Source organism: Corylus avellana, chromosome 2 (genome assembly GCF_965113065.1).
Source record: "Corylus avellana chromosome 2, dhCorAvel1.hap1.2, whole genome shotgun sequence".
Lineage (NCBI taxonomy): Eukaryota > Viridiplantae > Streptophyta > Magnoliopsida > Fagales > Betulaceae > Corylus > Corylus avellana.
This window is the reverse complement of record NC_142491.1, coordinates 7,089,575-7,116,983: the sequence shown is the minus strand read 5'-3', so window position 1 is coordinate 7,116,983 and position 27,409 is coordinate 7,089,575. Positions and strand designations below refer to the sequence as shown.

Below are 27,409 nucleotides of genomic sequence, written 5' to 3'. Positions count from 1 at the left end.
AAAATGTGCAAGGTGCGAACATGAATTAGCGTCCTTAGAGCGAATGACAAAGCTACATGGAGTTGGAACAAAGGTATAAGTTGTGAGTATAAACGAGAGTCCTTGGAGAATGAGCAAAAATGATCATGGCACAAGCATAACGAGAGTCCATGGAGTAGGGACAATGGTGCATGGTGCAGGCAAAAACCCACATAGCCCACAAGTGATTTTGGAGAAGATTGATAAAAAACTTTGTTTAAGAAGAAGTGTAGCAATGTGATAATAGACTCACACATAAAGGAGTTTTTTTTTTTTTTTTTGGTTCGTAACTATAAAGGGAAGATTGTTGGGTGTATATATATGTGTGAGTGTAAAATGATAAGAGTCTCACATTGAAAATATGTAAGAAGTTTAAGGGGTTAATACAGTATTGTTGGGCTCAAACCCATGAGCTTAAGCTTTTAAGTTGTGTGGTCAGTGGTGTCTCAACATGCTATATTATGGACTCACTAAAAAAAAACTCTACAAGGTATCACTCTCCCTAATAATTTAAATAAATAAAAATTTAGGCACGTTAAAAGAGAATAAGTTATGGAATCTACATAGCTTTTATCTCTAAAACTGTCTAAATTTATATATATTATTTGCACAGCTTAATAAGAATCCTATGTAAAGAAGACAACCTAATAAAACAGAACAACCTAAACGCTGAAAATGTAAACACTTTGAAATAATAATTTAGTTGGTCTTGAATCAAATTTGACCTGATTCAAGTTCAAACTAGAAGCTACAAAGCTGTTTTATTATTTAATAAAAGATTATCAAACAAATAGCCAGTTTACAAACCAACAAAGTGTTTTAAATTAAAAAAATTAAAAATTAAAATTGGTTATAATGAATTGACCATTCACTATTTTTTTAAGCTCGATTTCCCTTCCAGAAGAATCATATGGTGAAAAAGACATCAACCAAATAAAAGAGATTGCTTGGTCTATAAGTAAATATTTTTAGGGTAAATTCAATATACAATACAACTCTTTGGAAATTTTTTTAATTATATTTTGCACGTAATTCATATTTGTTTATAATCAACCGAGTTTGAGAGTTGGGAAAATGGCATCAGGAGAAATTATATGAATTTTTGTCTTATTTCTTAATATTGAGGATTTTATCTTAAAAACTATGGGGATCCTATGAAAAATCACTTGTACAAGTAAGGTCCATGATAGACGATAGAGGTCAATATTGGAAATTCATATACGTTTTGTTCAAGTATTTCAAAGCCAATACGTACTGTTCAAGCTCAAAATATAGCTGATGCACAGAAGTTGCCTTAGAGAAGGAACTTAAAGAAAGTTGAAGAAGAATAGTTCTAGGGTAAAATTTGACATGCCCCTTAATGACCCAATTCATTTCTCTTTTATGGAGTATGTTTCCTTACATTGTTGGTTTAGGGAGATGTCAATGAGCTAATATAATTTGATTACATGGCCCATACTCCATTGGACACGCATTCTTCATTTTCCGAGAATAATAGAATGTCCATAATCTAACTTGCAGGAGCTGAGATATAGTAAATGCGGCTTCTATTTAATGTCATGTGCGTGCATCTTTCTTATTCTGGCTGGGTTTAGCCGGCCTATAAGGTTTTGTTAATGATGGGCCGACTTGAGACTTTGTTAAAAATTGGCTTGCTTATACTACCAAAAAAGAAAAACCAATATTAGTGACGTGTGATGATGGTTTAAGGGGTGATCACACCATAACTAGTGTGGTCATTCCCATAGCCAATCACAATCTTCCATGGTGATTATGATAAAGTGACAAGGTGTGACTCTTGATGAAGAGTCATATTCTAACTCTATAAATAGAGTTTGATAATGAAAAGAACGTACGTCAAAATTCATTCTCTCATTATCAAATTGTTTTTGTCCTCCATTTGATATCCACCCTAATAGGAGATTTCTACAAACAAGATTATATGTTCATATTATTCTATCAGTGTGAACAGTAGACTAGTTTTGAAAACTTCACAAAATGGCGAAGTTTTATGAGTAAAACAACACCCCTCAAAAGGGGTAACATTCCACTGTTCACACTTCAATTTTAACAGGTTGAAGAAGTCACTTTTAGGAAGTTTCTTGTGTCGTACACAATCTTAGGAGAAGGTCAAATATTCAAACACATGCACTGCCAATCCTAATTTATGTGCGACTATTAAAGACAAATGTTGCTAACTTATCTATCAATGTATATTGAGTTAATCTTCAACCATCTTTCCTATTATCTCTCCAACTTCTTATTATCTCTTCTTAATTGAGATACAAAATCTACACTATTAAATTAACACGTGCATTTTAATAAAGTCTAACATGTACTTTTAAATATATGTATTTTAGATACATGTCCATTTAATAGACTGAATTAAAAAAAATTTCACCAACCCAGATCATAAAAATAAAATAAAAAAATTGTCCACAAACAAATGACATAAATTTCTTCTAAACCAGTTTGAAAGAAATTTCCTTAAACCTACTTCAATAAGTGACAAATGTCATCTCTCATATATTTTTTAAATATTTTTAACCGTCATTTATTGTCATTCTATTAACTTAAGAACCTAAACATTAATTTTTTAGAAATCCAAAGATGTTAAATGATACTTGTCACTTATTGAAATAAGTTTGAGGAAATTTATATCCACAAAGAAATATCAATTCCTTTTTTTTTTTTTTAATTATTTAATTATATCTTTTACTCTATTTTTTCAATAACATAGAGTTCATTCTAGAAATCTTTTACAATATAACCCAATAGGCCAATATTCAACCAAACAAATATCAATTTTTTTTTCTTAATTTAATTACATCTTTTACACTTTTTTTTTTTTTTTTCCTATAACATAGATTCCATTCTAGAAATCTCTTAAGATATAATCCAATAGGCCCATATTCAACCCACGAAACCCAAATGGAACCCACCATAAGTATTCTTTTAACCAAAATTTCTTGATACCCACTTGTGTGATTTCTTGCTCCCTTCACCAATTATTTCCTGGTCATATGAGGCTGCGCACGTGACGTTATCCATTTGGCTTCTTTTATAATGATTCAATGAATTAGAGGTCACCATCATTGATGACACAAAACAATCAATCCCTATAAAGATTACGGGTCATTGAAGTATCTCCTCTATAGAATCTTCTATTGCTCCAATTTCCAATTACCTTCCCATTTTTCCATCAAAATCTTCTCTATATATCCTCCAAACCTCAGCCCCTTCCAGGAAACCCACCTGAAGACTTACGAAAATCTTTCCGTACCCTTATATAAACAAAGTGTTAGGCTGCTGCAGCACACTTCTGAGCTTTATATTATATTGCAGCAGCCATGGATGTAGTTGGTGTTAACCACGTGAGCAGCAAAAAGCAACCCAAAAGGATCACTAAGAAGCCTATCAAGGTGGTTTACATATCAACCCCCATGAAGGTGAAGACCAGCGCCTCCAAGTTCCGAGATCTCGTGCAGGAACTCACCGGCCAGGACTCCGACACGACGCGGTATGTCGAGATTAATGGCACCGACGACAACGGAGACGCTAATTGTCGTCACGACTTTCCTGATCAACAATTCAGGACTATGTTTGATGAGGCATCTGGATTTCCTTTGTCAAATTCTTATTGCAATTTGCTGCAGCCATATTCAGAATCTTCGTTCAATCCATCACAGAACATGCTTAGAAGCTTCGATCTCATGTAAAAATGTTGTATAAGGTGCTTGTTTAGTTAATTTTAAGTTGTGAGTTTGTACTTTTGTGTGTGTAATAAGTCATAATTCTATTTCGTTAGTATTTATCTATGATAGAGTTTAGATTAGTATTAGATTGAAGATTTGTTTTAAAGCAGTTCACATAAATGGCCAGGCTTGAATGCTTAATTAATTAATTAATTTGGAATTAAGCAAATTTTGGGGGGTTGAGGTGCAAAAGTACTAAGAATTTCCACTAAAAGAATTCTTTCTTCGTTTCTCATAGATATTTTTGGGGATAGGTTCAAAAGAATCAAAACTATTGAGGGGAACACAATCTTTCCATTTTAAATATCATTTCACAGTTTAAATTTTATTTTAAATTTTAAATGACGGGACAATATATACACTGTTAGATATATATAAATATAATTGTGATCATTAAATTAGATTTAGCGGACAGCATGAAAGAAAGGGAAGAGCGGGATAATTCCAAGAAAGTTGTAGTATATAAAAATCTTCATGAAATTAGACAATGCAATTAACAATCAAATTCAAGGCCAATTTTCTTCTAGATATGGGGATTACTCTTAATTTAATAGAACGACAAATAATAACACTAAAGTTCCATGCATGACTTAATTTTTTTTTTTTTTTCCCTGAACCCTTTAATAAATCAAAAGATTGTTATATACTGTAGATTATGATATACATGAAGCTCGACGGACATTAATGGTCTATTGGTCTTCGTGTTTCTAGATCACAAGCACCAATCATTACACGAATCATTAGACATAAAGCTAAAATTCGTTCGATGAAATAGAATAGTATTAATATGAGCTGATTTAAATGGCATGGAGTTTGGTCTTGGTGAAATCTCAATCGGGTTTAAGGTTTGAATTTTTTTAGATGTAAAAAATTTCTCCGGGTCACACTCGTCGGTGAAGTCGAAATCTTATCCAGCCCGTGTGGAGAAAGTGTTTTGCACGAGCGTAGAGTTTAACCGAGATATTCGAAGTAACCTTGGCGTTACAATAGGCTTTCTCATTGAGGACTATTGTGGTTATTGATAATTGCAGAGGCCACACAAAAGAGAGGGCGAACCGCAACATCAAAATTTTCCTTTAAAAACCCGGGAGCAGGGTCAATGCTTGGGTAGAACCCAGGAATCCTTCCAAACTTTAAGATGGGCTTTAACCCTATTGTTGATAGCTTGAAGACAAGCACTTGGGTCAGGAGAATAAGCTTCATGGATGAGATCGTTACGGGCCATCCAAACGTGGCCCATGTTTATCAATGCCGAGAGCTGGAATGCAAAAGCCCACCCTTTAGGAATACCCATTAAAACACGTGGATTAATCAGGGCCTTAACCCATTCCTTAATGGGTAAGCTGGCAAACACTGAGGTGTTTATGGGCCATGGGGCAATCAAGTCTTTAACAATTAACTTTTCTTGTCAAATTTATTTTCTATTTAGAACTTGTGTGGGATTGCGTTTGAGAAATAGAGCTTTTAAGTTAAAATGAGCTTTTGGGCAAAAGCTTCATTTTTAAGCTTTTGCCAAAAGTGCGTTTTTGCCATTTTTAGGCTTTTTGGACCCTTAAAAGCGCTTTTAATTTTTTTACTAAATGAGTACTTTTTTCTTCGAATGGACTTTTTGAGTGTTAAAAGCACTTTTAAGCCCCTTAAACGCAATCCCAAACTCTTAGAAAGTCTGCAAGCATATCATGTAACATTAAGATATAAAAATATTGTTTTCAATAGTAGTTCAATCGGCTGTGAACTATGCCTAATGAAACGAAGGCTACTAGTTTGAATACTCCATCTCCATTCTCTTGTGTTGACATGTCAAAAAATATATATACATATCAAACAAATTATTTTTATTTTTTTTATATCACATCAATAACTTCTTATTATTATTCAAATAAAAAATTCATTACAAACAAAACTCTTTTCACTTTTCATGAAAAAAAATATATATATATATTTTGTTTACTTTATATCATATCAATTACTTCCAAACTAAAAACTACCTACCAAGTCTATTACCAAACTTTTTTTTTAAAAAAAAATTAATTCTCTATAATTTTATTAAAGTGGACGTGACAACACCATTAAAAATTTTACTCAAGGTAAACAAAATTATATACTTGATAACATGTTAGAAAATAATCGACAAAATTCGAACCTCAAAAAATGATTTAATAAAAAGTCATACTCCATGAATCTCTAAAATATTTTTTTCCCTTATTTTAATACCCCCTTTTTTTTTTTTTTTCTCGAAACATATCATACTCATTCATTGATAAAAGTTGCGAGCCTAAAGCTTTTACAAACAGAGCAAAAAGCTCTGAAATAAATCATAACCGAAGCTAAAGATACAGTCATCTACCTTGAGATAAGCTTAGACAATAATAAGCATTGAATTAGGGCCTCTTTTGGTGTGCGTTTAAGAGATCTAAAAGTGCATTTAACACTTAAAAAGTTCAGCCGAAAAAAAAAGTACATATTTGATCAAAAGTATTGAAAGCGCTTTTAATAGTTTAAAAGTAAAAAAATAGCTAAAAATACTTTTTAACTTAAAAACTCTATTTACCAAACACTATCACAATTCACAAACATGCACTTAAAAAACAACATTAAAAATGATGGAGACCATCGCTCTTATCTCCATGAACCATGATTATCATTTTCGTCTTCCCGGTTCCATCGAGCTGCAACTTTTGACCGGAGGCTATTAACATGGATAAGAATCTTTCATACATCCTCCATATGGACAGCTTAAATCGAAAAATCAAAAAGCTTCATTCGTTTTGCCAACTATAGCCCATCTACGCCACCTCGGCCCCACCTTTACCCATTTTGCCCCTCACTCATGCCCTCCCCCAAAGCCCTCTATAATGAATTACTTATTTAATAAATTACATTTTTAATGTTTTAATTAGCAAACCTAACTAAACTTTTAATCTGTCATTATTAAAAAAAAAAAAAAAAATTAAAGATGGGCGAAGGCTGTCATGTTAGTATTTTAAAATAAACAGCCTCAACTCAGCACAGACTTCATATTTTTCAGTTCTGAATGGGTCTCAAATTTTCTGATCATTACATATCTCTAGCTGGCTTAAGGAATTTTACAAATTATTAACCCATCCTTTGATAGCTTAAATAAGTATATTATGCTTAGTTAATCTATTTACTTCTGAATGAACATAGGACCAAAGTTTTATTTAAGCTAAGAAAAATGCTAGATAATATGATTTTATTCAACAATATTGACGTAGCACTCTCAACCAACCATTAAACTTTATTATTATTATTATTATTATTATTATTATTTAACAATGATTAATCCGACACGTCGGTATTATTGGATGAATGTTGAACATAATTATAATATATAGCATTACTCTTAAGCTAAACGTCTCTGTTTTGATTGAATCCCTCAAATTGAAGGAGTTTAAATCCAAGCTTGTTGATTCACTTCAATGTGACTGCCTCTACATTGTTGGACGAGACTTATTGAGATTTAACAATTTTGAGCATTTTACTCTGTTAATAAAAATTTGCTCAATTCCAAATCACATGAGCTATCATTAATCATTTACTAGACTAAGCGAAGTTTTAGTATTTATATTTAGTCATTCGAAGAAGGCCTCTTTCATCCGACGACTATAATAGAAGAAAACATATATTCTCTCCTTTATTTGTGTAATGCTTATTCCTACAAAATAATGCATCAAATAGAAAACGATCTTAGAAGATAGAGTAATATTAGAAACTATATTTTCATCCGATGTCTATTCCACTCTGCTAATGTGGTAGTGCCAATCAGGCCTTGAATCAGCTATTGTTAAAATAAATAAATAAAAAGCAAGAGACTAATTGGCCTACAAGTATTAACATATAATATTAGATTTATAATACAATTCTTTTACACTTTGTTGACACTCTCAACATATGAAGGTGTTATTTTTATTTATTTATTTTGTTTCTAGTAGTTTGCTTACATGGGTCAGTAAATTATGAAAGAATTGTTTGGATTTTTCATTGAGAGCTGCACGGTCATGGGTTTTCTGCCCACCAATCACTATGTGACATATCATCAATTCAAAAAAAATGTAAAAAATTTAAGTGAGAACAAAACAACAAATCACACATAAGAGCAACCACAAGGGGATGAGCTAGGGTGGCCAGTGAGCCACCCCCAAGCCACGGGGTGGCCCGCTGGCCACCCCTAGATCTGGCTGGGAGGTGGCTGGGGTGGTGTGCCCACGGGTCCAACAGAGAGAGAGATGGAGGCTGGCAGCATTTCAATTAAGGGCGGCAATGTCAAGCGGAGGTGGGCGGCAACTCAAATATAATGTGGGAAGAATAATATAGTGTTTTGTTCTCATTTTGAGTTTTTGTACTAAAAGTGTCAGCCTGTGAATAGAGGGCATAAAACCCTGGTTTTATGCCATGACCGTATATAAGTTATGCCCTTTTTCATTTTATCATTTCTCATCTATAGAAGATTCTAAAATGTTAAGCAAAAAAATAAAGGGTTTTTAATTTAAAAATTTATTAAAGTTGTTTTTTTTCAAGGTTAACCCGGTAATACAATTATTAAAAAATAGTTTTTTTTTTTTTTTTTTTTTTCGTTTAATTAATATGAGTTTTTTTGAAGGTTTTGAGTTTTTCTTAATTTATTATATTTTATATATAATAGTATCATTTAGAATTTAGAAAACTCTACACTGAAATTAACTTAGAAATTAAATAAATCTAGATGACTAGATCCCACTTGGGATCCATTGACACTGCAAGTGCAAGCCAACCAAGAGAAAAGGCAAAGAAACCAAGGAAAAAAGAAAAAAAAAAAAATCCCAAAAAAGAAAAAAGAAAAAAGAAAAAAGAAAAAATCCCTCAAACTACTCTCCCACAGACACACAAACTCTCTCTCTAAAACCCTTCCTTTCTCTCTCTAGATTTCTTTCTTTATCAGCTCAACTGATCCAGTTCTCTTCCCTTCCTTTCCTGAATTCATCTATGGATCTGCCATTTCCTTATCCACCAAGATCTTCTGAAGCGCAAATTTAGCTTAACCGCCTGCTGGGTGCCCCTCTGATTGGTTCAAACTTTCAGGGAAAACGCGAGAAAGCGAGAGGAAAATGAAGGTGCCGTGCTGTTCGGTGTGCCAAACGCGGTACAACGAGGAGGAGAGGGTCCCACTCTTGCTCCAATGCGGGCACGGCTTCTGCAAGGAGTGCCTCTCGCGGATGTTCTCGGCGAGCCCAGACTCCACGCTTCCGTGCCCTCGGTGCCGTCACGTGTCAGTCGTGGGGAACTCCGTCCAGGCGCTGCGGAAAAACTACGCTATCTTGGCGCTTCTCAGCACGCCGGCTTCGAACCCATCGGCAGGGGCGAGTTTCGACTGTGATTACACGGACGACGACGAAGATGGCGGTGGTGGTAGTGTTGATGATAGTGATGATGATGTGGACGGTGATGGGAACCGCCGCTGTAGCCGTGGGTCCCTAGCCTCTAGCTCCTCGGCGGCGGCAGGTGGATGCGGACCGGTGATCGAGGTCGGGGCGCACCAGGACCTGAAGTTGGTGCGGCGGATAGGGGAAAGTAGGAGGGTCGGAGTGGAAACGTGGGCTGCGTCAATTGGCGGCAGGCGGTGCCGGCACCGTGTGGCCGTGAAGAAGGTGGGCGTGCCGGAGGACGTGGATGTGGATTGGGTGCTGGGGCAGCTCGAGAGTTTGCGGCGCGCCTCGATGTGGTGTCGAAATGTGTGTACGTTTCATGGGGCAATGAGGATGGAAGGAAGTTTGTGTCTTGTGATGGACAGGTGTTGCGGGTCGGTTCAGTCCGAGATGCAGCGCAACGAGGGGAGGCTTACTTTGGAGCAAATTCTAAGGTTTTGTGTTTATTTGCTTGGTGTGGTTTATGAATGAATGGTTGTTTATTGAGCAGGAAGTAATTTTTTATATTAGTTTATGGGGTAAATATGTATAATTTGGTTCAAAATGAATTCTTGTGGCTTGATATAAAGTGGGTGGTGAACAATTTGGACTTGGGGACTAGAGACTGAGTTTTGATATTGGATTAGTCTTGCTTGGGTTTAGATGATTGTATGAGTCAAGTGACCGTTTCATAATTAGTGGTTGAAGACAAGGGGTATGGATTAAAAATTATTGCAGATAGGAAATTTCTATGCATTTGACTCTTTTTTTTTTCTTTTTTGGAAAAAGAGCTTAGTGAAGTGTTTTGCAATTGATGAAATGTGAATATGTACATGGGGTATTCCACATTCATGCTGATGCAGAGTTGATTTAGGTGGGCATAGTTGTGTTTGTTATCTGCAATTTGTTATGTTTCTTGTAGTTTTTCTTCTGACCTCTTAATTGAAAAAGTGATTATGCGCATGGGATTTCCCTGCTTGTTGACAGCATGATGGAGTTTGGTTAAAATGAATTACAATATATAGTTACCAGTCACATGATCTAGGCATTATTGTACCAAGTGTGAATCTTGATGTATTAAATAGAGTTTTTTAAAAATTATTCCCAATTTGACCTCAACACTAAGAGATTCTCTTTGTTAGTTTTATTTGGTGCTCAATGCAAATGCTGTGACCAGTTTTGTAGCCATTCATTTCCACACAAAAATGTTATCCTCTTTAAAAAATGCGGTTGAGCTGGCTGGAACTCTAGGATGTGTGACGTCCTCTCTTCCTTTGAAGTATCTTGGCCTTCCCCTTGGGGCTAATTTTAAGGCTAAGGCAACATGGGATGACATTGTGGAAAAAGTTGAGCATCAGTTGGCTAGCTGGAAAAGAATGTATGTCTAAGGGTGGTAGGGTTACCCTTATCAAAAGCACTTTTTCTAACTTACCCACATACTTCTTGTCTCTGTTCCCCATCCCTGCTGTAGTGGCAAATCGTATAGAGAAGCTTCAACGTGATTTCCTATGGGGTGGATTAGGTGAAGAATTTAAATATCACCTGGTCAATTGGTCCAAAGTCTGCTCTCCTATCTTTGAGGGAGGCCTAGGGATTTGCAATTTGCGTTCGTTCAACCAAGCCCTTTTAGGGAAAAGGTTGTGGCGTTATGCGAATGAAAGCGAGGCTTGGTGGAAAGCCGTTGTGGATGCCAAATATGGTTGCAGTTGGGGTGGGTGGTGTTCTATCGACCCCTAGGGACGTATGGGGTGGGCCTCTGGAAGTATATTAGAAGGGGCTGGAGATTCTTTTCGAGTCATACTAAATTTGATCCAGGAGACGGCTCGAAGATCAAATTCTGGGTCGATGTGTGGTTGGTGAGACTAGTCTCAAGGTAGCTTTTCCTATTCTTTACAACATTGCCTCTGTGAAGGATGAGGCTGTGGCTACTAACATGGATCTTTCAAGTGACACCCTTCAATGGAATATTAGTTTTATTCGGTTGATTCATGATTGGGAAGCGGATACGTTGGTCTCCTTCTATTCTATGCTCTATTCCATTAGATCAAGAAGAGAAGGGGAGGACAAGCTTTGGTGGACCCTGTCTTGCAAAGGGACTTTCGATGTTAAATCTTTTTACAAGATCATCGCATACAAAGACAATCCCTCTTTCCCTTGGAAGAGCATTTGGCGGACTAAGGCTCCCTCCAGAGTTGCCTTCTTTGTTTGGTCGGCATCTTTGGGGAAGATTCTTACTTTGGATAATCTTAGGAGAAGACAAGTCATCATGGTTAATCGGTGTTGTCTTTGTAAATTGGATGGGGAATCTGTTGATTATCTCCTCCTCCACTGTGAGGTAGCTTGCGCCTTATGGAACTCAATTTTGAGTCGATTTGGGCATTCCTAGGTTATGCCTAACAATGTGGTGGACTTAATGGCTTGCTGGTGGTTTGGGGGCAATTCAAGGAGTGCGGTCGCCTGGAAGATGCTGCCTCTTTGCCTTATGTGGTGCATATTGAGGGAAAGAAAGAATAGGAATTTCGATAATCTTGAGAGGACTTTGGAGGAGCTCAAGTCCTATTTCTTTTTTTCCCTCTTCACTTAGACATCGCTTATTTAGCTTATTTAGTTATTAGCTATTCAAATTTCCTTGCTCTATTTTCTCCCTAGTCTTAGGCGTTCTCTTGTATACTTCCTGTGTACTAGGATTGTGCCCCTCTCGCTTTTTGATTTATACAACATTATTTATCAAAAAAATATACTCTTCATACCTTACCTATTTAAGTTTACTCTTCCAGTGTTGTCCAACCTTCTATTTTTTTCTAGCTCTAAAATGTGGTATAGAAACTTTCCAAAAATGTTGATACTTTCACAAGGGGTCATCGTAGAAAGTGAGATAACTTCTTAATGTAACTGTCTACTATAGGGAAACGCTGTTGGACAGGTAAAAAGGCAAGAGGACATTCTTTGTGGCATGTTAGTGGTATTGACTTTATACTTCCTGTGTAAAAAAAATCAACTAAAAAGAAAAACTGACTGAAATTGCAAACTTTGAAGATTCCAAACTCTCTTTAAACCCTTTGAAATTCATGGGGTTGCTGCTAGGGGATGGAGGAATTTTTTTTTTTTTTTTTTGTGGGGTCAATTGTGGCTTGGCTTAATCTCATATATGAGAGGGAAGAGAGGAGAATATTTTATCAGAATTTGACCTTTTTATGGAGGAGGGAGAGTAAAATGAAGGGTGCTGAGAAAGAAGGCAGTTTGTGAAGATGTGTATCTGAATTCATTTTGTGTGCCCCAGCCATAATGGCTGAAGCATTGAAAGTACTTATTGTCATTGAAAGGTTAGAAAGATCTTTGGAAACTTTTGAAATAGTTAGGTGCCAAAGTGTTTTGCTAATTCATACTATAAGTTTTTCTACTAGCAAGATAAGAATTGAGGTGATGGTTCGCATAACTGTCAAGAGATATACTAATTTCCTTTCATATTTGCTGAATTTTTTATTCAGTTGCCTTTGTTAATTATTTAATGGAACGCTGAAGATCTGTAGAAAGTTCCAAATGTTTCTTGACATCATCATGTTCAAGTTTGTAGTACCTTTTTGGTTTTAGCTATAACCTGGCTATAAGACTTATTTCTTGCATCCAGTTGTAAAATTTGAGCGCAGTTGTGAATAGAACACAAATATCTGAATTTGATCAATTCTGTGAAAAAATATATATTTTACATCAGCTTTCCCCCCCACCCCCTTCTATGCATATGTCACCAATCCACATAACAAATCTATTACCATTTGAGACCAACTTCATAGTGTTAGGTAGGCTTCGCTTCTCAGTTCCTCTATAAATTTAATTTGGTGAATGATGCATATATTTTTACTGCTTAAAATAACAAACAAGAAGCCAGGAATCAAACTTTTAGAATGTGTTAATGATGTTTGGATTTTTCATTTGTTTTTGAAAGATCGCCAATCTCTACAGACATGAAGATATTAATAGAACAACTTCCAGCGAAATGGGTTTCCCTTTGTTGTAGATATTCGTGGAACATCTTTTAGTGTAAATGGGTTCTTTTATTTACAGGGTGCGGCTTGCTTTAATTCCCATACTGGGAGGGACACCATTCTGAATTTTGGATTCATTTTGCAATTGTAGACATCAATGGATAGATTTTAGACTTATAGGACTGGTATGGAAGACTCGGATATGCTTTCATTTACAAATGCAAGATATGTACTGGGTACATGTCACTAGCTGCCAAAGATAGGGATGTATTTGGCATTTTTTACTATTTTTATTTGCAAACCTAAATATATGAAATGATTATCTTTAAAAATATGCTTATCCTTTCCTTTTCTGCATTGTGATATTTGATTGGGTTCCAATTGAGTTCCAGCTGTTTTGCCAACACATATTAAGTTTTTATTTATAAGCTAAACTGCTAACGTTATTAACTATTATCTGGCTATAACTCTTGTCTTGACATTGATAGTGTTTGCCAATTGTAGATATGGGGCTGACATTGCACGAGGGGTGGCTGAACTCCATGCGGCAGGTGTTGTTTGTATGAATCTAAAACCGTCTAATCTTCTTTTTGATGCAAGTGGTCGTGCAGTGGTTTCTGACTATGGACTTGCTGGAATTCTGAAGAAACCTTCCTGTCGGAAAGCTCGACCAGAGTGTGATTCCTTAAAAATTCATTCATGTATGGAGTGTACAATGCTCAGCCCACATTATGCAGCTCCAGAGGCATGGGAGCCAGTAAAGAAGTCATTGAATCTGTTCTGGGATGATGGAATAGGTATATCTGCAGAGTCAGATGCCTGGAGTTTTGGTTGTACATTGGTCGAAATGTGCACTGGTTCGATCCCGTATGTGAAGCAGCATACTCTTCATTTGAAGCAACTTATTTTCTTCTATATCTGGTATAATTGCTTAGTACAAGTTGACATTCTTTGTGTAGGTGGTCTGGGTTAAGTGCAGAGGAAATCTATCGAGCTGTTGTCAAAGCTCGAAAACTGCCTCCACAGTATGCAAGTGTAGTAGGTGTTGGGATACCTGGGGAATTATGGAAAATGATTGGTGAGTGCCTTCAGTTCAAGGCATCAAAAAGACCAACTTTTAGTGCAATGTTAGCAACATTCCTCCGTCATTTGAAGGAGATACCACGCAGTCCTCCCGCCAGCCCTGATAAGTAAGGACTTCGAATTTTTGGTTCTGACCTCTTCTTCTCTCGATCTTTTTTTTTCCCTCTGTGTTATTAATATGTTGGGCTGTTGGATAGGAACTGAGACAGCAGCGAATGCTGAGATATTGGTTTTCTGCCATGTGCATGCGCACATGTGTCTTAGAGAGATTACAATAATTACCTGAATTTTATGATCTGTTAATTCTCTTTCATAAGTTTTTCATTTTGTGTGACCAAGTACAGTGACTCTGCTAAATGCTCTGGATCAAATTTGACGGAACCATCTGTTGTAACTGAACCGGAAGGTTTTCCAGATAACTCTAACCATTTGCATCGGCTTGTGTCTGAAGGGGACATGGGTGGCGTTAGGTTAGTCCACTTTGGTACAGACCTGCCTGAGCTAGCTGTCTAGAATAAACTTAGCTTTTGCATGTTATTTGTTTATCACGTTTTTCTTTGCCTATGCAGAGATTTGCTTGGAAAGGCTGCATCAGGAAAAATTAACAGCTCAATATCTTTACTATTACAAGCTCAAAATGCTGATGGCCAAACTGCTCTCCACTTGGCTTGTAGACGTGGTAGTGCAGAACTTGTTGAGGCTATTTTAGAGTACAAAGAGGCAAATGTGGATGTTCTAGATAAAGATGGGGATCCTCCACTTGTCTTTGCATTAGCAGCTGGATCGCCAGAATGTGTCTGTGCTCTCATTGAAAGAGGTGCTAATGTGAGATCAAGGTTGAGGGAAGGCTTTGGTCCGTCTGTTGCTCATGTTTGTGCCTACCATGGCCAACCCGACTGCATGCGTGTAGGCATTCAGTTAATTGTATGCATATGATGGTTCTTCTTTTATGCTTCTTCCTGATCTTTAAATTTCTACCGTTTCCTGTGTATGTCAAACAATAACAGGAGTTACTATTGGCTGGAGCTGATCCTAATGCAGTGGATGATGAAGGGGAATCTGTGCTGCACAGAGCTGTTGCCAAGAAATATACGGACTGTGCTCTGGTCATATTGGAAAATGGAGGCTGTAGATCAATGGCTGTTTTGAATTCAAAAAATTTGACGTAAGTACCTTTTTTTTTTTTTTTTTCTTTTTAAAATTTTCTTCGGCCAATGTGAACTAGTGAATGGTTGAAAAAGAAAGAAAAACACAGGTTTTTACATTGGAACACTTCTGGAACTGCAAGTGAGCTGATGTTTGATTAATGTACATCATCATGAGCTACATGTACTGTATAATGGAATTATTGGATCTGTGTATATTTCTGGACAAATGTTTTTGATATGCATTTCTGAATGAATTTGAACTCAACATGATATTAATTTCTTGTGAGCAGAGAATAAATTATGGCATCTTAGCATGCTAGAGAAGAGAATAGATCAAATCCTAAGTTGTAAACGACTTTCAACAAACTAGTATGTTCGATTAATATTTGCATAGGTTAAAGGGAAAAGTGTTGAGTTTAGGTGCATTGCCAATTTTTGTTGCAGGTTAAGTTTGCTGCTTTGCTATGCTGTTATCTTGTTGATAGGTGATGCTTGTTGGAAGTTCACGTTATCTGCTATTAATTGCTTTAGGATCCTTTTGGTACAGCTGTTTGAAAAAAAGGACTTTTGAAAATTTTGGATCAAAAAGCACTTTTCCAGAAAGCATTGCCTCCCCGCTTTTCCAAAATGTGCGTTTTGGTCCAAACCTCCACCACACACACACACACACCCAAAAAAAAGAAAAGAAAAATCTTTTTCTTTTTTCTTAGATGCCAAACACCCAGTGACAGCTGATTTGGAGGGAAAATGCCCACCAATATGCCTTACAAAACGGGCACTGGGCAATTGCTCTGATTAATTTATCTACCTCTCTTAGGAGTCAAACCAAGGGCTGGTATTTCTGGATATTTTGGTTTCAGATTACATCCGTAGTAGCACTGACATAGGCCTAAGCTTTTGCTTTTAACTATAGTGTAGAATTCTTAACATCAATTCAAAGAGGTGTTTTTATTTTTTGATAAGTTTTTATTTGACTAATGTAAAAGGGGTGTTTTTGAATTTCAGCATGGTGTTTGTATCATGTTTTGTTTTTATTAATGCTTTCACATTAGTACGAACTGGATATTTGTCTTGGATTATATGCATTTTACCTCAAAATTATGATTGTTCATTAATGTGCTCCAAATGTCCCAGACCATTGCATTTGTGTGTGGCGACATGGAATGTGACTGTTGTCAGAAGGTGGGCCGAAGTTGCAACTGTGGAAGAGATTGCTGATGCAATTGATATACCAAGTCCAGTTGGCACTGCACTGTGTATGGCGGCTGCTGTAAAGAAAGATCATGAAATTGGTAATGCTAGAATCTTAGAATGTCTGTCTCATATGGGTGATGAAAGTTACCGAAGTAAAACTCTACAAATTTTGTTTAGCAAATCAGTAGGCTATTCTTTGCTTTAAAAATCCTCAACCTGGAGTTCTGCCTGAGGAAGCAGGGGCAGCAGTAGCTGCTGAATCTTCTGCTGGTATCTTTTGGGTTGATGCAATTACTGTTCAGGACTGATGGAAAAGCTTAAATAAGAAAATAGTACCTGCTTGAAAGTAAAATTTGGGTTTGATTTAGTTATTTTCTCCCCAAGAACTTTTACAACTTACAGTGGATTAAGGGATGACTTGGCACACAAGTTCATTGCAGTTGTATACATGAAGGTTAAAAATGGTTGAAGTGCCTGTGACTTCAGTATCTTGACAATTGTCTAAGAAGTGTCTTTTGTTGTCAATTTGTTGAATGTTGATCATTGGACTTGAAATGTTGTGAGAATGTTTCCTACAACGTCAGATATAATGCATCTCCTAATTGTGTAAATGTTGTACATTCTAGATATTAGCATTTTTTCTTGCTTGTGGGATCCTACCGGTAAGACTTTAAATCACCCCTCCCCACCTCCAAAAGCAAAGGAGATTCTACTGGCAAGTTTTAGGGCTTAAAGTTCCTTTTTTTACAACCGATGCTTGTATTCATGCTAGTGTACCGATGCAAACCATTAACCTCTTTTTACAAGTGGTAGCTATGCCTATTGTTAGCCTGTCCTTTTGTGTTTATTAGTTTTAGAAGTTGTAACTTGGCCAGCAACTTGATGCAGCTTCTTCCTTCTTTTTTTTTTTTGTTAACTTATCAAAAAAAGATGCTGTGTCAAACTGCTGGTCATATGGAATTGGCACTTCTATTTAAATCTTAAACCAAGCATTTAATAAGAAAATGAATGTACAGATGCACGGCAATTTTCTTTAATTTGGTCTCAGTGAATCTGGTGGTTTTGATTTGTTTTTTAGATTGTAGTAGTCTTTAGGGTATTTGGCTCTCTTGTATACTTTTCGTGTACGAGGGCTTTGCCATTTTCTTACTTTTAAAATTTCTCCCTTTTCCCAATTGTCTATTCTCTCATTTTTCTTTATTTCCTTGGTCATTCTGTTCTTCATTTTTTATTTTTAAATTTCATAAGAAACATTTCAGGCCTTCCATTTCAGTCATACGCTTGTCTAATTAAACTTAGATGCTTTGCATATTTTAGTAAATGTATTTTTTCCTGGGATTTCTTGAATTATCAGCAACTTCCAATTGGGTCATATTAGAAAGTAAAATTTTAAACATTTATTTATGCACTTGCTTGTTTGCTTCCTTTTTTCTTCCCTGGAGTAGTAATTAGAAATTATAATTATTTAACTTTTACCTTTTATTTGTTTTGGTTATTGATTTATTTTGATTGCTCATGATGCTGCCTGCTTGTAGAGGGGAGAGAACTGGTTCAGATATTGCTTGCTGCTGGGGCAGATCCAACTGCCCAAGATGCTCAACATGGCCGGACAGCTTTGCATACAGCTGCAATGGCTAATAGTGTTGAACTGGTCAAGGTAGGCAAAGTAGCTTCACTACAACTTCATATTATTATCTAACCATTTCTTTATTGTTGGTAACTCATTGTTTTGTGCATTTGTGTCATTGAACCTTGGAAATTTTTGCTTGTTTCTTTTTTCTAATACTCAGTTAATATAATTTTTTTTCCCAAATGTTGAATAGATTATTCTTGATGCCGGAGTTGATGTGAACATCCGGAATGTGCACAACACAATTCCTCTTCATGTGGCGTTGGCCAGAGGGGCAAAGTCATGTGTTGGATTGCTTCTATCTGCAGGGGCAAACTGTAATTTGCAGGTTTATCTTCAAACATATGAAATTTTCTTGTTAGATTCTGGATATGTAACTCAAAATGATATCCCAGTCAATCTTTAGCTTGAGGAGAATTGGTATGTGATGCTTATTCCATATATCAATGTGCAACATGCTAGACTAATCTGTTATATTGTTTTGCTTGTTCATTCAAAATGATGCTCCCCTATCCAGCTTTGGTATCCTTGTACTTGAGATTCACGAAATATATTATTGTTCTGTTGCTGTTAAATTACTACTCTTTTACTTGTCAAAAAAAAAAAAAATTTATTAGTGATCCAAAAGTCATTTAATTAATTAACTTAACTGTAGCGAGCCACTCCATTCCTTGAAGCAGCCAGCCTCTCATCTTGCACAGAGTTCAGAAAGATATGGTTCTTACTTAAAAGAGAATGGCTTTTGGTTCTCTGTAAACAAACGTGAGAATGAAAAAGACGTGGGGATGATGGTCAGAACTTAAGTTAGAGTTACCACATGTCACTACCATCCTAGCAGCTTGTGATTAAGTGACAGTTCTAATCGTATTTTTTTTTGTCCAGATCTGTTTCTTACTTCAAAGAACAAAGAAGCAACCATGACATGTTATCATTATTATTACATTTTAGTTATTTCTTTTTTAGCTTGTGGGAGGGAGGGGGTTTTCTTTGTTGGTACCTGATTTGCAAGAGCAATTCATGACTAGGTATAGGTGTTGGTGAGTGCTCTCTTTGATCTTTTACAGGGTGAATATTAGAGGGTGCAATCAAGATTCTTTGGAGTTTTGTCATACAAGTAGTAAGAAGTTTGATTTTGTCTTACTATAGAGCTCCCAGAAGAAGGAAATCATATAAGTCAATATGATATGGTTGTATTATATTTAGGAAGAGAGGTATTGTTGTGATTAATCGTTGTAGTATGTGTGAGGCGGATGGGGAGTCCGTGGATCACCTCTTCCTTCATTGTGGGGTCGCGCACAAGTTGTGGGATGTTATCTTCTCTCGCTTTAACATGAGTTGGGTTATGCCTAGAAGCGTCAAGGAGATGTTTGCTAGTTGGTGGGCAGGAGGTAGAACCAGTAGTGCCGTGGTTTGGAAGATGGCTCTCCTTTGTCTTCTTTGGTGTATTTGGAAGGAAAGGAATGCGAGATGCTTCAAGGATTTGTCAAGGAACCTTGAGGACCTTATACATTTCTTTTTGTACACCTTATTCACATGGACTACATGCTGGCTTGCTCCTTTAGAGATCAATTTCCCTGATTTTCTTTTTATGTTCTCTTCTTTCTCCCCTACTTAGTCACTCTCTTGTATACTCCCTGTGTACTTGGGTTGCGCCCCTCTGCGCTCTTTAATGCATTATTACTTATAAAAAAAAAAAAATGATATGGTTGTATTTATTATCACGTGAGTTTTCTTAAATACTAAAAGTGTGAGGAGGTTAGGAGAAAGAAATTTGAGATAATCTTGAAGTGTAATAATTAGGCAGAAAACATTTTTTTTATTTTTATGATAAGTGATGTTTTTTATAACAACATTATAATTAGGCAGAAAACATATCACATGACATATTATAATGTTGTTAGACACTTGCATGTGATTGTATAATATGCCTTGTAATATCACTTGGCTATTTGAAGAGAATGGGAAGATATAAATTATGGAACTTTCTCAGTGAATTGAATAGTTTGGGGAAACAATTCCCATATCTCCTAATTCCACTCTTTCTCTTGCTTCATATGCTCTTTAGGCTATTATTATTATTATCATCAATTTTTTAGAGCTCCAAGAGTCATCTTCGCATGCTCAGCTCAGAGAATCCATTTTCTATTTGGGTCAAATGCTTCCTACTCACTATAGGTTTCTACTAAATGCATCATCATCATCATCACTATCATCAATTTTTTTTAAGGCTCCAAGAGTCATCTTCTCAGTCTCAGCTCAGAGAATCCATTTTTCACATTTTTCATTTGGGTCAAATTCTTCCTACTCACTATAGGTTTCTACAAAGTACATGATGACTTCATTTCCACTTCTCTTTCTGGTGCTTAAAATCAATAGTTCTTTATTTTGCAATCCACTTATGTACAATATCTTTGCTCATTGTTATCAGGATGATGAAGGTGACAATGCTTTTCATATAGCCGCTGATGCAGCAAAAATGATCCGTGAAAATCTTGAATGGCTCATTGTCATGCTTAGAAATCTGGATGCTGCTGTTGAGGTCAGAAACCACAGGTAAATAGCTGTTGGAGGCATGGCTTCTTCATGTAGCTTCACCTTCATTCTCAAGACTTTCTCATTTCTCATCTTTATGTACTTGGTCTTAATACATGGATTAACTATGCGGGGAAGCAGAGTTGAGCTCTTCTACATTACCGAAATTGATATATTTACTTACATAGAGAAAAGGAAAAATAAATTGATAGATCTATGTTTGGTGACAGTGGCAAGACTTTAAGGGACTTTTTGGAGGCCCTTCCCCGGGAATGGATTTCTGAAGATCTGATGGAGGCACTTGTGAATAGGGGAGTTCATCTCTCTCCTACAATGTGAGAAATATTAAATGATTCTTCTGATTTCAAATTGTATGCATTATTTGTAACCCAACTTGTTTCTGACTATTAAGATAATTGTATTCTCAAATGGGTGTAGATTTGAAGTAGGAGACTGGGTTAAATTTAAAAGAAGTATCACAGCTCCTACATATGGGTGGCAAGGTGCAAGGCACAAAAGTGTGGGATTTGTGCAAAGTGTCCCAGACAAGGACAATCTCATTGTGTCTTTTTGTTCTGGAGAAGCTCGTGTTTTGGCAAATGAAGTTATAAAAGTCATGCCATTAGACAGGGGACAGCATGTCCAGCTTAAACCTGATGTCAGAGAGCCCAGGTTTGATCCTGTACCGATACTAAGTTGTGTTATTTTATCATCAGAATATTAGTCTTTTTGCTGCCTTACTGAAAAATTCAAATATCATATGTGTGCAACATGTATTCAGAAAGGAAGTCTCTAATACACTTCCTGTGTACTGGAGCATTTTCTTCTTCTAGTAAAATGATTATTAAAAAAATGTATCTGAAAGGAAGAATGATAATTGTTGCGTCAACAATTTGAGATTATCATCAGATAATATTCATTCATGGAGCCAAGGTTTATTGTTTACGTTTAAGTCTGATTCATCATTTCTTGTAAATTATACTTTTTCTTATTGAAGCTAGTATTTTATGGTTTGTAACACATTTCTAATTAGTGCTTTGGATGATGATTGAAGTCATGGGTGCTTCTCGTGGAATCTTGATTATGTGGGATAAGGAGGGTGGTGGAAAAAATTGATGAGTGTATGGGGGAGTTTTCTGTTGCTTGTTCCTTTAGAAACATTTAAGATCAATTCGCTTGGGCTTTTGTGGGTTTTTGTGGCCCTAATTCCAATAGGGATAGAAGGTTCCTTTGGGACGAATTAGCTAGGTTGCTTAGTTGGTGGAGCTTGCTTTGGTGCACTGGGGGTGATTTTAATGCCACACGTTTCCCTAGCGAGGGATCGGGAGAAGCCCATTTCTACCCAGTCATGGGAGAGTTCTTTGATTTCATTCTTGAGCAGGCCTAATGGATCTTCCTCTTATGAGTGAAACTTTTACGTGGTCGAATAATTGAGATACCCTGTCCTGGTCTAGGGTCGATAGATTTCTTGTCTCCCCGGAGTGGGAAGCCCAATATTTTGGTGTGACCCAGAAGAGGTTTCCTAGACTTTGTTCGGATCACTTCCCGATCCTTCTTGATTGCTGAGACTTTCAAGTGGGCTAAAGATATTTCAAATTGGAAAGTGCGGCTAAAAGCTGAGGGTTTTGTGGAAAGGGTGAAACAGTGGTGGAACTCTTATCACTTTCACAGCTCTCCAATTTTTATTATGGCCCACAAGCTTAAGACATTGAAAGTAGACTTAAGAAGATGGAATGAGGAGGTGTTTGGTAATATAGAGAGGCAGAAGAAGATTTTTTGGAAGAGCTTTGAGGTCTTGAATTGATTGAAGAAGGGAGGAGGGCCTTATGTGTTGAGGAGAGAGTGAGGAAGGCAAAAGTGTTAAGTGATTTGGAGAGTTCCACTCTCTTGGAGGAGATGAGTTGGAGGCAAGAATCCAGGGCCTTGTAGTTGAGGGAGGGTGATAAGTGCACGGAAGGAATAAGCAACAGAAAACTCCCCCTCACACATCAATTTCCACCACCCTCATATTTCTAGTTTTCATGACTTTCTTGATTTCTTTCCTTTTTCTGGCTAGGTGCTTCTCTTGTATATTTTTTGTGTACTTGGGTGCGCCCTTTGATTTTTAGTGAATTTTGTTACTAATCAAAAAGATAATTGAAGTCATAGAAAACTAGTAATTTTTAACTTGGAATTTTTAAAAAGTTAAGGGCATTATCAAAGATACCATAGCCTTGGAAATTCTGTAAGAATACTGTTTGGAGCTCTAAGAGCTCTATTCATTACCAATTTTTTTAGTTCTCAAAATGTTGGATCTGTAAATTCGCTGAAAGCATTTGGAATTGTACTTTTGGTCTTCTGTATACATATACTAATCATGTAAGGAGTCATTGGGAAAATTACTAAACCATTTAAAAGTTAGAATCGCCATTCCAAAACCATAGGGAACTATGTATCTCCTCTTTTTTTTTTAAAAGTTCTTTCATCATCCGTTTTACTCAATCAAACCAGACTTAAATTATGCTTCTGGCATCCATGTATTCTGTGGTCATTTATCACTATCTCAAACTTATGTCCTTGTTCTTAACCCTCTCCTTGTGGGGGCTCCAAACCCTTAGATCTTCCTGATTCTGGAATTGGTGTATCATTCTGTTGTGGATCAGAAATGTAATTTACCCTTATTTATTAATTTTTAGTTATTAATGAAAATTTTAGCTTTGGTTATGCGCACACATTGTATCAAGTGCCATAGCCTAGTGTGTGTATGTACATCATAATCAGATTTGTGTTCCTTATCTCAGTTCTGTTCAAATTTTAGGACCATGCTTCCTCAATTTGAGATACATTTATAATATTATTGATGCCTCTCTTTTATTGTTTTGAGGCATCATCACTGAATTTTCAGCATCAGTCTTAGCCACTTCAAAGTCACAGTTTATACCATCTGTTATATTCCTTTATAGTGTGTATTAGGCTCCTTAGAAGTATTGTTATTGAATTTGATTGATGCTCCCCTATCAGAAACTGATGTCTGATCCTGTAATTATCAGGTTTGGTTGGCGTGGGCAGTCACGTGACAGTATTGGAACTGTACTGTGTGTCGATGATGATGGGATCCTGCGTGTTGGGTTTCCTGGAGCATCCAGAGGATGGAAGGCTGATCCTGCAGAAATGGAAAGAGTTGAAGAATTCAAAGTCGGGGACTGGGTTCGTATCCGCCCCACTCTTACAACAGCAAAGCATGGTCTAGGATCTGTAACACCTGGGAGCATTGGTATAGTGTATTGTGTCAGACCAGATAGTAGTTTGTTGCTGGAATTGAGCTATCTTCCAAATCCTTGGCATTGTGAACCAGAGGAAGTTGAGCCTGTTGTCCCCTTCAGGGTATGGGAGAAATGTTGGTTTTCTATTGTACTGAAATAGTTAACGTCTTTTTCCCTAATTTCGTTTTTTATATTTCAACACTTTATATATTTATGATTTACAGATTGGTGATCGGGTATGTGTCAAGCGATCTGTTGCAGAACCTAGATATGCTTGGGGTGGTGAGACGCACCATAGTGTTGGAAGAATAAGCGAGATAGAGAGTGATGGTCTCTTAATAATTGAAATACCAAATCGACCAATACCATGGCAGGCTGATCCTTCTGACATGGAAAAGGTGGAAGACTTTAAGGTAATATCTCACTGGTCATCCTTATAATATGCATGCCAAAAAATATCCATACTGGGTATTAGTTCTTTTCCCCTACATAAATCTAATTATTTCAACCATGAACAGGTTGGGGATTGGGTTAGAGTGAAAGCTTCTGTATCCTCTCCAAAATACGGGTGGGAGGACATTACAAGGAACAGCATTGGGATAATCCATAGCTTGGAGGAGGATGGTGACATGGGTGTTGCCTTCTGCTTCAGGAGCAAGCCTTTTTCTTGCTCTGTGACTGATGTGGAGAAGGCGTCCCCTTTTGAAGTAGGACAAGAGATTCATGTGATGCCATCTGTTACTCAGCCACGACTTGGGTGGTCAAATGAAACTCCCGCTAGCGTTGGAAAAATTGTGAGAATTGACATGGATGGCGCTTTGAATGTAAGAATACTTATCTTTTATCTCTGTACTTAAGTTCTTGAGTGAGTGGTTCACGTTCAAATCCCATCTCTGCTTGTAATGCTATACAACTCCTTGCTGACCATGACATGCCAATCTATGTTCAGGATGCTGGAAACATACTGACAGGATATTCAATGAATATCACAACTCCTGTTTGTATGCACGCAATAATAATGTTATTTAGGATATTTTAATAAATTGCGGTACATCATAGAAGTTTTGTTTATTCTTATGTAGGTGAGAGTGGCTGGCCGACAGAGTTTGTGGAAAGTTTCTCCTGGAGATGCAGAGCGACTTTCCGGATTTGAAGTTGGTGATTGGGTACGTTCAAAACCAAGCCTGGGAACTAGACCAAGTTATGACTGGAACAGTATCGGAAAAGAAAGTTTAGCTGTTGTGCATAGTGTACAAGAGACAGGCTATCTAGAATTAGCTTGCTGTTTCCGTAAAGGGAGGTGGATTACTCATTACACAGATGTTGAAAAGGTCTCTTGCTTTAAAGTGGGGCAGTATGTTCGGTTCCGCTCTGGACTGGTTGAGCCAAGGTGGGGCTGGAGAGGAGCTCAGCCTGATTCACGAGGCATTTTAACTAGTGTCCATGCTGATGGGGAGGTGAGGGTCGCTTTTTTTGGTTTGTCAGGGTTGTGGAGAGGAGATCCTGCGGATCTTGAGATAGAGCAAATTTTTGAAGTGGGAGAGTGGGTGAGATTGAGAGATAATGCAAGTAATTGGAAATCCATTGGGCCAGGTAGTGTTGGTGTGGTACAAGGGATCGGATATGAAGGAGATGAATGGGATGGAACCACTTATGTTGGGTTTTGTGGGGAACAAGAAAGGTGGGTGGGGCTTCCTTCCCATCTTGAAAGAGTGTACAGACTTGTCGTTGGCCAGAAAGTTAGGGTTAAACTCTCTGTAAAGCAGCCAAGATTTGGATGGTCAGGCCACAGCCATGGAAGCGTTGGAACCATATCTGCAATTGATGCAGATGGAAAGCTGAGAATATATACTCCAGCTGGATCAAAAACTTGGATGCTGGATCCATCAGAAGTAGAGCTAGTAGGAGAGGAGGAGCTTCGCATTGGAGACTGGGTTAGGGTTAGGGCATCAGTTTCTACCCCAACCCACCAATGGGGAGACGTGAGTCATTCAAGCATCGGGGTGGTGCACCGGATGGAAGATGGGGAACTTTGGGTAGCATTTTGCTTCACGGAGAGGCTCTGGCTTTGCAAGGCTTGGGAGATGGAGCGGATTAGGCCATTCAAAGTGGGGGACAAGGTGAGGATTAGAGACGGGCTGGTGACACCACGCTGGGGGTGGGGAATGGAGACACATGCAAGTAAGGGACAAGTGGTGGGGGTAGACGCAAACGGGAAGTTGAGGATTAAGTTCCGATGGAGAGAAGGGAGGCCGTGGATTGGAGATCCGGCCGATATTGTTCTTGATGAGAGCTCATTTGGCACAATTGGCACCTCATGACACCCTTCCAACCTATATATGTTCCTTCCCGTTGTCTCAGCCCTATGGGCTTTTGGCCTCTCAGCTCATTTAGAAAGGTGGAGGTCATTGCTTGCACCATGCAACTCGGCTCGACTTGACGTACTTTGAACCATTACCAAGGTTGCAAAGGGCCGATTTACATGTTAATAAACAGAAGAGTACAACAAGGGTTGGCCAGGACAAAAGAATGGGGAGAAATTGGGTTGCCTTTCTGGTAATTATAGGAGATACAAGGGCAGCCAATAGGAAAGATGCAGTAGACCATTTGTATTTCATAGATGATGTTTGTAGTTGACAAGCTTTTGAGGTATATATATTTGGTTATTTATATTGTTGTACAAATCGAACCCTTTGATCTTGTGAGTTAATTACAGTTTTGTCTTTCAGAAACTTTTTGCTGTCTTTGATCTTGATCTTCCTTCAGTAAAATTCACTAGCCATATTTGTATTGCTTATAAAACACCTATAAAATAACCTGGTGTTGACTGTTGAGTGCTTTCCTCAGCTTTTAGCATCTACAATGATTAATTATGTGTAAACCATTCTACAGTAGGGAAGCTTTTATTATTTTGTATTTTCTCTTCCTCCATTTTTTTTTTTTTACTTGTCCACACAAGAAAAGGAAAAGGAAAATTCGAACTAGTAGCCTCCACTTCATTAGGCGTAGCCTACACCCGATGGAGCTAGCTTGGGACCAAAAACCTCTGATTTGTTTGAAAAAAAATAGACTACGAGCAAGCAGGTGTGTTTTTGTTGGTTAGAAAGAGCAAGCAAAAGTAGCATTTCAGATCCCACGGACAGGTGGGTCCCACTAGATCTTCCCATTGAATCTCCACCGCTCAACACTCCAAACCAAACAAGGCATCATGCATTTCACGACGCTTTGACTTCTTCCTCTTCATAATCCCATACAACCAACACTACCTGCCTCCAAACACACTATCCAATCAAATCCTAAACGAACCCATTATTCTGTCTTTGACCCCAAATTTAAATTTAAATTTCTTTCTCTTATTCGCTGTCTCACACAGTCACACACATATGTCTCTCCAGGTGACCCACTAGATTACATCCCAACTC

At 37.3% G+C, this 27,409-nt stretch overlaps 2 protein-coding genes across 2 annotated transcripts; both read left to right on the top strand.

Moving 5' to 3' along the window:
• The first annotated feature begins 3,182 nt into the window (after positions 1–3,182).
• LOC132167415 (uncharacterized) lies at positions 3,183–3,853 on the top strand. The gene has a single exon (XM_059578382.2). The coding sequence runs from the start codon at positions 3,369–3,371 to the stop codon at positions 3,735–3,737; it is 369 nt and encodes a 122-aa protein (XP_059434365.1). The 5' UTR covers positions 3,183–3,368; the 3' UTR covers positions 3,738–3,853.
• A 4,762-nt stretch (positions 3,854–8,615) lies between these two features.
• KEG (protein kinase KEG) lies at positions 8,616–26,720 on the top strand. Its single transcript, XM_059589388.2, has 16 exons — positions 8,616–9,630; positions 13,663–14,025; positions 14,118–14,348; positions 14,586–14,711; positions 14,811–15,147; positions 15,249–15,406; positions 16,524–16,681; positions 18,119–18,240; positions 18,407–18,541; positions 20,642–20,766; positions 20,976–21,080; positions 21,184–21,417; positions 23,775–24,108; positions 24,212–24,400; positions 24,506–24,811; positions 25,070–26,720. The coding sequence occupies exons 1-16, from the start codon at positions 8,879–8,881 to the stop codon at positions 26,306–26,308; spliced, it is 4,914 nt and encodes a 1,637-aa protein (XP_059445371.1). The 5' UTR covers positions 8,616–8,878; the 3' UTR covers positions 26,309–26,720.
• The last annotated feature ends 689 nt before the right edge of the window (positions 26,721–27,409 follow it).

Bases quoted from the DNA above. Each gene is read 5' to 3' on its own strand.
- KEG (XM_059589388.2), top strand. From the start codon at position 8,879: ATGAAGGTGCCGTGCTGTTCGGTGTGCCAAACGCGGTACAACGAGGAG. The intron at 16,682-18,118 runs GTAATGCTAGAA...GCCTGCTTGTAG, and splicing joins AAAGAAAGATCATGAAATTG to AGGGGAGAGAACTGGTTCAG. The intron at 24,812-25,069 runs GTAAGAATACTT...ATTCTTATGTAG, and splicing joins ACATGGATGGCGCTTTGAAT to GTGAGAGTGGCTGGCCGACA.
- LOC132167415 (XM_059578382.2), top strand. From the start codon at position 3,369: ATGGATGTAGTTGGTGTTAACCACGTGAGCAGCAAAAAGCAACCCAAA.